This window comes from Delphinapterus leucas, chromosome 20 (genome assembly GCF_059928025.1).
Source record: "Delphinapterus leucas isolate spDelLeu-1000000601 "Yukka" chromosome 20, BTC_Dleu_Yukka2, whole genome shotgun sequence".
Classification (NCBI taxonomy): domain Eukaryota; kingdom Metazoa; phylum Chordata; class Mammalia; order Artiodactyla; family Monodontidae; genus Delphinapterus; species Delphinapterus leucas.
The window spans coordinates 9,138,020-9,150,272 of NC_143148.1; the positions used below are offsets into that span (position 1 = coordinate 9,138,020).

The 12,253-nt window shown below is 45.2% G+C and overlaps 1 protein-coding gene across 5 annotated transcripts in view; it reads right to left on the reverse strand.

The window, feature by feature from the left end:
• The window catches only part of ARHGAP35 (Rho GTPase activating protein 35), a 114,659-nt gene that overhangs the window by 60,676 nt on the left and 41,730 nt on the right, over positions 1-12,253 (reverse strand). For all 5 annotated transcript variants that reach the window (XM_022585278.3, XM_089902665.1, XM_089902664.1 and 2 more), the window contains exon 2: positions 6,533-10,409. In XM_022585278.3, the coding sequence (XP_022440986.1) occupies positions 6,533-10,216 (3,684 nt within the window). In that variant the 5' untranslated portion in view covers positions 10,217-10,409. The remainder of the gene's footprint in view (positions 1-6,532; positions 10,410-12,253) is intronic.

Here is a 12,253-nt window from a genome sequence, read left to right on the forward strand (position 1 = left end):
CAGTGAACTTACAATCTAATGGGTATTAGAGAAGATATATGTCTACAGCAAGCAAAGGTGATCTAGATATCAGATAAAAACCAACTGAGTCACAAAGAAAAAAGAAGTCTCCCACAGCCTCAATGGAGAGGTCAGCCACTCTTTCTGGATAAAGGATATTCTATCTTCTATGGAAACAGCAGGTACAGCTATTCAGTGATCCTAAACTGCCAACTTCAAATATTCTCTCCCCGTCTCCATAAATACCCTTATCCATGTCAAATTACTTATCCAGATTTTAGGGTCAGAAAACGCGGTCACTGGAGTTGTACCACCTAGCACAGCCTCTTAAATGCTTGGTAACATACCTAATACAGCAAACAAAAAACAGAATCCAGTCTGCGTTTCTGTTTTTAAGGAGGAATGCCATATACAGAATGTAGTCTGCAACAGGGACGGTGTCCTCTGAGTGGGGCAATTCTCCCTCTTGAGAGTGAAACTGATACCAGCAAAGCCCTCGAGGGTCACACACATGGTTTGCCAAGTTGTATAGTGGCACACCCTGAACTAACTGTAACTGGTAGGAATCTTAGAAAAACCAAAAGATTCCGTAAACTACATTACTCTAGGTTTCCCCCAAAGTGTTTTCTTGCGTTCTATATTCAACATTACAGCTTTCTGATTGGTGATGATTCCCTCGTATTTCCAACACAGCTTCAAAAGGACCTTTTCAATTAAGTTACTCGCTCATGCCCCACATGTATTCTTGGCTGACTGGTGCTCCCCCTTCTGGCTCTGAAAAAATCTAAGCCCAAGTTCAAGAGAAAACCTGGGGACGGATCTGTTCTGACTGGCAAAGTCTATTATGAAAGCACAAATGCTCAGCCTCGTCTCCTTCAAGCTAGCAGTTAGCACTATGACCCGGTCACTCTCCCACTTGGAGCATCTTTATTTAGGGATGAACCAGGAAGTAGCACGAAGTCTCCTAGCATCCCTAACCCTCCCTCTGGCACGGTGGGAAAAGAAAGGCATGTCATCCCCTCGTAGGCACCAAATAAATAGAGACCATAGCTTTTTGCCCTATAAAGGCATGAATCTGGGTCAATCCCTGTTGCCTTCTCAGGCTGAATGGCCAATGCAGTAGGGGGCTAAGCAGCGAGGAGGGTCCACTAGTTCCAGGAAGTGTTTATAAACATTCCTGCCTGGTTCGACACCCACTGAATCTGGACTTTCCAGAGCTGTGGGGGTCAGTTTTCACCTGCTAGCCTCCCCTCAAACACTGTATAAAAAGCATTCAGAAGGCCTTTCTCTATGGAAGTAGAGGTGATCCCTGATTCGAGCTGAAATAATCTGAGTTCCTACAAAGATATTTCAGTATCACTAGGTGGTAGAGGAGAACAAGTTGGCCCAGTGAAGATCAGAGCAGTTCTCTGCTCTTTGAAAAGTGGATTTGGGTTGACTATTGTAATTTTTTTCTCTTTTAGAAGAACAGGTGTGCCCTAAGCTAAAGCAGGTAGTTAAAGACAGCCTATTTTTGTCACCAAAAACAAACTACAGCAGTTCTTTGGGCTTAAAATAAACTGAGAACCGAGTGACACCAGTTCAAAACAATTTCTCAAAGTTCCAGTTGCTATTTCAGTGACTCCATGCCTTTTTTGTCCTCTACTCAAGTAGACACTGAAGCTAGAAACAAACAGCACTATGCTGTTCTTAGGGGGCAGTGTGGGGAAATAGATGTTGTTAGATAATAAGCAAAGTCCTTTGTCTAAAATGAACAAATTGACTGGACTGACTGAGTACTCCAACTGTGTGCCTGGCTATGGAATAGTACCATCTTTCCTGGAGACGGGACTCTAAAAACCCACTGGAAGCAGAAGTCAGAAGACTGGGGTTCCAAAATCTCAACTTCCACTCAGTAACTACACTAATTTGGGGGCACTGAGACTCAGTCTCCTCATCTCTAAAACCAGGATTTTAAAAAATCACTTCCTTAAGATTGTTAAGAGAAATAGATGAAAAATTGATGTGAAAATGCCTGGTACTGTACCTGGCATACAGTAGGTATTCAATAAATGTAGGAAGGTACAAAGTCTTTCACATGGGATCCGTAGCCCTCTGTTATTCTGCCCAGTTCTCCCTCACCCTCTACAGTAGCCGCTCTAGGTCTCTTTCAAGTCTTAGCACATGCCACATTTCTTTCAGCTCCAAGTTCCACACTGTTTTCTCAAAAGCTCGACCCAGGAAGCCTCCATCTTCACTGACTTTGCATGCTTCATCCTTTCAGTCTCAGCTTTATATATCATTTCCTCTGGGAGCTTTCCCAGATATCCTAGGTGAGGGTAAAACGCCTTGCTATACAATTCCTTAGCACCCTGCACCTCCACTCCGGCAACATTCAAAATGCACGTAAATACACGTATAAAATCTATCATTCTCTGTTACGGTGAACTAGATGAACGCAACTACCACACATACGATACTTAGCACAACACCAGGCATACAAGTGCTCAGGAAATGCCCGTGCGTGGAGGTGAATGTTTCCTTCCTAAAAGAATGAATGAACATGTGCTTTGGAGCAAGAGTACTTCTTTTAAAAGATAAAATTCTTTCGGGATTCAGAAAATCCAAGGTCAAGTCAGCGCCCCTACCCCACTTTTAAGACCAAGGTATTTATCTGGACCTAGAGCTCATGGGGCAGGGCTTAGCCTTTTCTGAAGCACACACTGAGAGTCTTTCCCGAGCAGGTTACAAAGAGCTCATATTTCATACCATTTCAGCTTGTCAAAATGCAACATCCCTCCCTGTGGAGCGAGCAGTCCAATTCCCCAGCTGGTTTTTATTCACACTAGAAACTTTAACTCCGTTCTAGGCCTCACAAAATGAGAGCTGTGTCCACACAAAGCCACAACAACCAGCCAATTCACTGAATCCAATGAAATAAGCCAATTCACTGGGGGGGGGGGCGGGGGGGACACAAACTGTCAAACTGGTTACTTGGTGCCTTATAGACCAAACAATGCGTGATTGAATTGGTTTGCTTTTCAATAGGTTGTCTTGTCATGTGGTAGCTGGAGTGAGTGAAAGATTTTCTTTATCATTCTGTTTTTGTCTTTTTTTTAAAAAACCCCACAAAACAAGAGCACGTCAGATAGAAGGGTAAAATAGCCGGTAACGTCTCCTCTAAATCTGTGGCCAAGCACAACGAATTCAGCAGTTTGAGCTTGCCCGAACAGCACATTGTGTGCAGCAAGGCACCCCAGCCTGTTTTTTGGCTTTAAAATAAGACCCTGCTGGTCCTGATCTCATCTTTGCAAACGCATGGCACTGGGAGACAGAGACCATGTGCAATGACAACTCTTTACAGACAAAGCATCTATTCATGGACCCCACTGAAGTGCAAGCGTAGATTTTCAATTTCATTCAGCTGAGTACGGAAGGCTCCCACTATGAGGGTGGGTTACTAAATGGTTCAGCTGGGAAAAGGACCCAGAATGAGAGTCAGCTGCTTTACAGTTTGCACTTTCATGAGCAGAAATGAAAGCCATTCCCTCACTCTAACTCCAGTTTTACAGTAAGGAGCTAATCTAGCATATGAGCCAAGGGCACTGAGCAATTTCTCTTTCTCCACATCACACAGGTATCCAGAGCACAGCTTTTTTGGTTGTTGTTAGGGCTGTCGCTAGGGTAAGGGCGGAGAAAGCAGCCAAGTAACACACAGGGTTAAAACTTATACAAAAGGGAGGGACAATGTTGGTCCATCAAGCTCTCAGCTAGACCAGACCAGTCTTCTCGCATCCTTGAATACAACATGCGTATTTTCACCTTCAAGCCTTTCCCCACCTCACACCACTTCTTCAATTCTACTCATTCTTCAAGGTCAAGTTAAATAATAATAACTAACGCTTATCCAGCATGCACTATGCTCAGTGTCTTACAGGCACAATCTCATCCCATCTCCCACACCGTATGAGAAAGGTGCTACTAAGTCCGCCCCTTTTGCGGAAGGCACGCGGAGAGGTGAATCAAGTGCCCGAAGGCCCAGTAAGGAAGAGGAGGAACTGGGTTTTGACTTAGGCCCCCTGATTCCCAGAGCTCCTGATCACCACACACTGCACTACCTTAACCACCCCCAGCACAGGATGTCTGCTCTGCCCCACACAGACCCCCTCCCCTCCCCCTCTTAGGCAGAGCACCTATTTTCAGAAGCCGTGTAGGTCTTGCTGCCTCAACTGGGTGCTAAGGTCTGGGCAGGACGGGTCTGTGCCATTTCCCCAGTGGTGTGTGGCATGCAGGAGGAACTAAGTGTGTTTTCCATTACCAAATGGCTCTCCCCTCACTTCAAATAAATACTGTACTGCTTTGGCATGCCAATAAAAATCAAAGGCCAAATCCCCCATGTAGGGGCTGGCTTGGCATTCTCTGACCCATGGTACCTTGCTTTCCCAGTAAACAAGCATCAGTCTGATTTCTTAACGGCAGCAAATTTTAATAGGAGGTTTGCTCCAACCAGGAACAGAATGAAAACTTTGCTTATCTCTGCACTAGGATGACAAAGCAGCTACGCTCATTTTAAGGCACCATTTTCCAAGGCAGGAAAACACAACTTCACCTTTTACTCACTCTTTCCAAAGGATACTCCTAAATGACTTCTGGCACGCTATTGCTCTTGGGCCAGAGGTATCATTTTTATTTGACTAGGAGAGGTGTGGCCCACGTAACCAAGACAGACGGGAAGCCGACCACTTCTTGCGTGCTGACCCGGCAACCCGGCGCGAGGCAGCTCCGGGTTAGGAGGCACTCATTGCCGGCGTGGAGGCGGCCATCCCAGAGGCTCACGGTAACCAGCTGCTCTCTGCTGAGCCTACTCTCTAAAGCACAGCTTGTCTGGGAGTGTGTTTTAAAAGCTTTATTTCCAACAGTATTAAAAACGTAGCTTGAAGTCGGAAAACCCGTTATGATTCGCAATGTGGTATTATGCCACCTTCCTAATTCCCAGGTGTGCAGACACCTCCACACTCAAAAGACTGTCAGCGTTTAGATACGCTGCGCTGGCAACAGTCTTCACTGGGAGTGGAGGAGGAAGAGAAGAAAGCCAAAATGTTCGAAACGTTTGGATTCCAGTACCATCAAACAGCAGAGCTCTGGGGAAATACTGGCAGGCTGGTCAGGCTACTTTCTGGCTTCCTAATAAGAACTGCTTTCCACTGGTCTGCCCGCTAACTTGGAGAACAAAATACTGCAGGCGGATAAAGGTATAGAAATGTAAAAGCAAACCACAGGGAGAGCAAACAGAAGAATGCCTATGACATTTACTGATATACAGCTCAGAACGGGAGGGGAACAGAACACACAACGATACTGCCCTGCCCTTTCTGAAATTCTATAGGTAAGAAAATTCTGGAAGCTCTGGCCAGTGGTGATTAAGAAGCATGCTGTATGCTGTCAGGGAACACAAAGTGAATAGGTCTTCCCTGTGAGGGCCACGGCACCATGTTCCTCCGTCTCCAAGGACCCTCTTAACCGATATGAGCTGCAGAACCTGCCTCCAGATAATACACAATGCTGGGGGCGGGCCCGCACGTAACAGAGTCTGTTGACAGGGTTCTGTTGTGGTGTCTCACCAAGATGTCTTTCTCTGAAAAACATAAAGGTATTTCCCCTACTCTAAATGGGGAAAAAATAAAGTTGAGAAATACCTTTTCTATCTCAAAGCCTAAGCCCAAGAGGACAGGGCACACTGCCCTGCACAGCGCAATTCCACGCAAGATAAAGAGACTTCATTTGCTCCTACATTTGGGGCTGTTTCCTCTACATCCGACAGCAGGCCTGACATTCCTAACACACATGGTTTACTTTTTCCTTCTTTTCCCCTTCCTGCCCCACTTGTGGTTCCTAAATCAAATCCGAAGCTCTCACTGATAGCAGCAACAACTCACTCAAGGAGCTGGAGGGCACTCCAATTTTACAAACACGGGACAGGTTTATAATGCAAAGAGACAAGATTATTTTTCATTTAGGTACTTGAAGACCCTTCACTGATTTATGTGTGTAAATAAAATAACCATCTAATTTTTCCTAATCTAAAATGCAGCAACCTTTACAGAGCAGCAAGGGGGAAAAGGAGCATTTAAGAGATGTACGGATGAAATGTTTGCTTCTCAAAGACTGAGGACTGTGATTCTGGGTTCTGCTGTTTAAGTGAAGAAAGGCCAAGCACACTGTCACTGGCCTGGCTGTTTGTCAGGACACTGACAAGTTCTGCATGATCTGCTCATTTTGGTAATTGTCTAACTATTGTTTTGGACAAAGACAACTCAGGCTATCTATCCCAAGCCCTCACCACTTGAGAGCTACCAGTAGTAGCTATCTGAGACACTGCTTATTTTTTAATGCTAAGTCAAAGAGTAAAGACACACACACACACAACACACACACCCAGGGCAGTTTTTTACCAGAGTAAGCTGTCCTTGAAGATCTTCATCATCATCAATGAACTCTTACCAAGGCACTGTGCAAGCCACTCCTATAACTCACGCCTAAACTTGGGTCTTACCTTAGTGTTCCTTCTTAGACTGCGAAGAATGTTCCTCCTCCTTGGGTCTTCATCTGTCTCATATGGAATGACGGTGCTGTCCCCTTTATAACCCTGGGATGCCTGATCCTCCTCTTTTTTTCGGATGGGCCCAAGCTCATCATCGCTCCCCACGGTGAAGCTGGTTCGATAACTAGCAAACCTCCCCAGCCGGCTGCATCTCGTCCTGTACAGCACTGGCTTGCTCACGATGGAAACCTTGCGTCCTCGCTCTAGAGAACTAGTGTCCATTTCGCTGTCGGAACCATTCCCACTGCCATTGGACTGGGCTTTGTTGATATTCCGAATGGTGATGATTTTGCCTTGGGTGCTGTCGTGGGGCACTGAGTATATGTTTTCTTCTTCGTTCCTTGGCTTGACCACAGCATCCATGGGTTCGGCATAATCAGAAGGATCGAACCCATCTGGAGGTAGCCAGGTGCTAGAAGACACAGACTTCCTCTGTCCATCTCTATGGCCTTGGTCTAAATAAGACAGATCCCCCTTTGTAATTTCAAAATGGACAGGAGGCTTTGGTTTGACTGGCGGAGGTACTTTGTTGTTCAGTTTACTCTCAAAATTGCTCATGATGAAAGACAGCCCATCATTTCCCTCCAGTTCCATAGAGAGCTTAGAATGGTCTTTGGACAGAGAGGGCAGTGACGTGTCTTCTCGAAACAGGCTATAAGAAGGGGGCTCGATATCTTCTTCAGAATCCTGCAGGTTTGAGTTGCAGAGCGGAGAGCCTGCCCGGGGGGAGTTAAACACCTCTTCTGTGGTGCTGCAGGCCTCGGCAGCATTGTCGTACATATGAGTAGCCTCGATTATGTTCTTTTTGTCCACCACATCTTTAAAAAATGGGTGGAAGATCTCAAGTTTATGCTGGGGTTGGCTACAGGGGATACTTGTGAACTTTCCGTCAATTTCTTGAGCAATCTCCTCCCCCTCAGTCAGCTGTTCCCGACTTAAGTCATTATCCAGGACATCTATAGCGCCGTCAGTGAGTGCAACCAGCTGGATGGGGATAATATCCTGCACTTCACAAAGAAAGGCACGTAACATAGCCAAGGAGGCCTTACGTTTGGCTGAATAGAAAACAATGTACCCATGGACCAATCGGCTTTTTCTGATGCTAAATGAGGAATGGTATGAAAGAAGAGACAGTTCAATGCGCTTCTTGTGTAGTCCGATTGGTAGTTCAAGTAAAACAGAGTTGTTGCTTCCGCAATGGGAAGACTTACAGGTTTGGGACTGAAGGACAGGAAAGAGTATGTCATCTGCACTAAAAGGATCTCCACACATCAGACACATGACAATTCTCAGGTCAACATCAGCCAGATCTTTGATGCTAGCCGTAGAACTGACCAGGTTTAAGTTACGCTTGGAGTCCAGAAGTCCTTTCAAAACTTGACTGATTTGCTTTTCGTTAATGTTGCGTCCGTAACCAATGCCAGCGGAAGCAGGGTCGAGAAAGACACACTGAAGTTTGCTAGCAATCTGCTGACCTTGCTGTATTAAGCTATGCAGGGTCTCTCCACTGGTGTCTCCTCTTTTGTTAACCAAAATTAAGGTCAGGGGGAGATGGACTAAATGATTATCTCGCCTGCCAAGTGTGGACTCTCTGCTCTTCTCTATACTCTCCACCACATAGGACAGAGACTCCTTTGAATTGTAAAGGCAGAGACAACCATGGGGCTGAAACGTTGGTGTTTGGAAAGAGTTCACAGGAAGCCTGACATTCCCTTCTATTGGCCTCAGGGAGAGCTCATACATTTTACCATCTATTACATACTTATCATCATTTGTACAAAGAGCTCGAATCTCATTGGCCAACTCTCGTGCAAGGCCATCCTTGCCCAAGATCACCAAGTTGATTCTATCAATGTTGGGGTCAGAAAGTGAATTTTTCTGATTCCGGTCAGATGGTCGGATAAACCGAGAACTAATCAAGTGCTCGATCTTAGCATCCACACAGGCGGGGCAGCTAGGGCATGTTTCCTTTGTTGGGTGGTATACAAAATGAATGTGCTTCAGAATAAGGGCATCACGCTCCGCTTGGAGCTTCTGTAGTGCCTTAAATCGCTGTTCCTCCCCCAGAACATCCTGAATGACACCCATCTTCTCCTTGCTGGGCTTAGCATCCAGCTCCAGCTCATAAAACAATTCCGAATATTCCAAAAGCAGCTCCTGAAACTCTTCCTTTGCTTTGTCTATAATTTGCTTTTGGTGTTTGCCATAAATATCCAAGTATACAGATTCTTCTAGCCACTGATAGAAATCTTCATTCATAATAAAACTGCGGGCCTCTTCCCAAGGCTTTCCAGGAGTTATGAAAGGAGAGGTCTCCAGGTTTTCTTTGAATGCCCTTCTCATCTCAGCTCTTTTCCTCTCATTCCTCAGCTTCTCTAAGTGGGACTCGTACAGCTGCTCCGCAGGGACGGTATCCATTAAGTCAAAGGGAATCCGCTCGTTCTCGATGTTGTCAATGTGGCTGGTGGCATCCCACGGTGTCTCTTCAAGCACAACAAACCACTTCAAGAATTCTGGCTTGGTCTCCAAGAGCTTTTTGGCTTTTATGCAGCTTAGGTGGTCTATTTCATCTAGATTGGGTATAAGAGCTTCAAAAGCTAGTGGGAGGGCTGCCAGGTACAGCTTCCTCCTGCGCTCAATATGCTCATGCTTGAGGCGATGGATGTGCTGGAGAAATAGCTTCTTGGCTTTCTGAGTCCCTTCCAGGTAGACATAGTCCTGGTATTCAGGAGAGGCCTGCATCTTTCGGCTGACACTCAACCAATTCTCATTGTGGTTTTTCACAATGCGACTCACCAGCCACTCATACTTGTCTTTTGCTGTAGCTATCTGCTGACTCTGCTGCTTGAGAGCTTCAAAATAAGGAATGATTTTCGTCTTTCCCCGACTTTTATCAATGAGTTGCACTAAGGTGCTGAAAGCTAAGTCCACATTTACATTGGATCTTGCTGAGGTCTCCACAACCTGGAGGTTCTTTTTGCTTAAGGCAAAAGTATGTGCATCTCTAATGTACCGCTCCACACCCTCATCACACTTAGTCAGGACCACCACTATGGGCTTTTTTGTTTTTGCAAGCTGATTGTAGAGATTAGAGACAAACTTGAGCTGGTCATCAAAGTTCCTATTCATGCCCCTGCTAACATCAATACCAAGAAGAAAACCATCAATTAGCAGCTTTCCATCTGGCATTTGTTTCTGCTCAAAGTCCTGCTCCAGCCCCAGCTGGTCAGTGCAAAAGTACATGAGTTTTTCAGCTGATGCGAGCTTGGTTGCAGCAGCTCTCTTGATATAGGGCTGCAGGGCCGTGCTCCGGTGAGGTTGAAAAGTCTGATCATCAATGAATTCAGTCTGCTCCACAACGTGCATCTTACATTCCACACAGTCCTCCAGGGAACGGCTAACTTCTCCCCAGTAGAGAAAGTGGTCATTATTGACCACTCGCCCACCAAAGTCACTGGTGCTGAGGACAGAGGTATGGTCCAAGTGAAACTCGTCAGCACTCGGGCGCACAAAGCGGTTGCACAAACAAGACTTCCCAATGCCGCACTGGCCCTTCTCCTTCTCCGTCCCAGACAATCCCACCACACTGATGTTGTAGGTGGGAATGCGGACATCTTGCTTTCTTGCCATCATCATCGTCGACACATCCTGCCACAATCAGCTACTTCCAAGATCAGATTAGTGTTTTCCAGTGGACCCAATGGCTTCCCCACATTATCAGTGGGGACTGGCTGCCCACGAAGCAAAAGTGTCAGATCTCATCGTGCTTGTATACCAGTACGAGGTTAGTTTTTGCCACTTCTCATCACCAAATAGCCAACATTTCTTCCTAGGTGGGGGAGGAAAAAAGAAAACCAATCAGCATCATAATTTTGAAAACAATTTTAATCACCAAACAATAGGAAAAATCAATTTTATTGTTCAACAAATAATCATAGTGAACATCAAATGTACGAGGCCTTAAGTTGGGTAAAGACATAAGAGCAAATAAGACTGACATCTGGACTTCCCTGGTGGCGCAGTGGTTTAGAATCCGCCTGCCAATGCAGGGGACACAGGTTCAAGCCCTGGTCCGGGAAGATCCCACATGCCGTGGAGCAACTAAGCCCATGTACTGCAACTACTGAGCCCACCTGCTGCAACTACTGAAGCCCACATGCCTAGAGCCCATGCTCCGCAACAAGAGAAGCCACCGCGATGAGAAGGCCGCGTACCGCAACGAAGAGTAGCCCCTGCTCGCCGCAACTACAGAAAGCCTGAGCACAGCAATGAAGACCCAACGCAGCCAAAAATAAAAAAATAAATAAAAACGAGAATCTGCCAACAGCAAAGAATGTAAGAAGTGGTGAAACAGCCAAAGCATTTGCACTAAAGGCAATCTACAAAGCAAGGCAGTTTACAATTATTTAAAAAAAAAAAAAAAAAAAGACTGACATCTGTGTACCCTCAGAGGTACAATGTCATCTAATGGAGGAAGACACATAGTAAGCAGTGTGCTAAGGGCTAAAACAAGGGCTTGCAAGCTCCTTGGAAAAATGGCTGATTCCAGAGCTAGGGCAGGGTTGGTACAATATGAGCCTGGAACATCTTATTGTACAAGAAAGGAAGGAAGTGCTTGAAAAAATGATAGGGTACCTCACAAGGACACAGGAGCCAGTTTGAAGGGGCACCCATTGGTCAAATCTGGGACACTCTGAACATCAAAATAATACAGTAACAGTACAGTAATGAATTACAATCCACTGCAAAAGTAGGAACTTGAGTTCATAATCCTGGATCAGACAAGAATCATCACTCGATGCTGATCGGGGGTGGGGGGAGTTTTGATGAGGAGCAGGATCTTGCGCAGAAATGAGGTCTCCTGAGAGACTACTTATTAGCTGCCAATGGAAGAAGGAAAACAAACACACACTAATTACACAGTGGAGATACTGGGCAGCACTTTGGGTAATGAAAATTATCACCACCAAAGAGCCAGAAGGACATCACAGGTCTCCAGATGTGATACCCCAGGAGGATACAACATCACTGTGCAGTATGATGGCCTAGAATGCACTACCTCAACCTAATCACAAGGAAACATCAGACAAACAAAATGAGCAAGATTCTATTACGGCCGGTGGGGGGGGTGTGTGTGTGTGTGTGCATTTCTGTACTTAAAAAAAAAAAAAATCAGAGTCATAATAGACAGAGAATGGCTTTGTAAATAAATATTCCAGATTAAAGGAGGCTACAGAGACATCCTAACTAAATGCAATTATCTGACCCTAGACTGAATTCTGTATGGGGCGGGGGTGGAGGGGCAGGAGGAGGAAGGCTATTCAGAACATCATTAGATCAATTAATAACACTGGACTATGAATGGAATTAGATAAAAGTATTCTATCAGTGTAAATTTATGAAGTTTATAACTATCATGTGAGAGAAAAGCCCTACTCTTAGGAAATACACACTGAAGTATTCAGAGGGAAAAGACCATAATGTACGTGACTGGTCCAAAAAAAAAAAATCACACCTATATATTGAGAGAGACTAAGAATGCAAACAAGGTAAAATATTAACAACAGGTGAATCTGGGTAAAATGTACAGGATATTCCTTTGTGCTATTTTAATTTCTGCAACTTCTCTAAGTTTGTAATTATTTCCAAATAAAAGGTTTTTTTGTTTTTTTG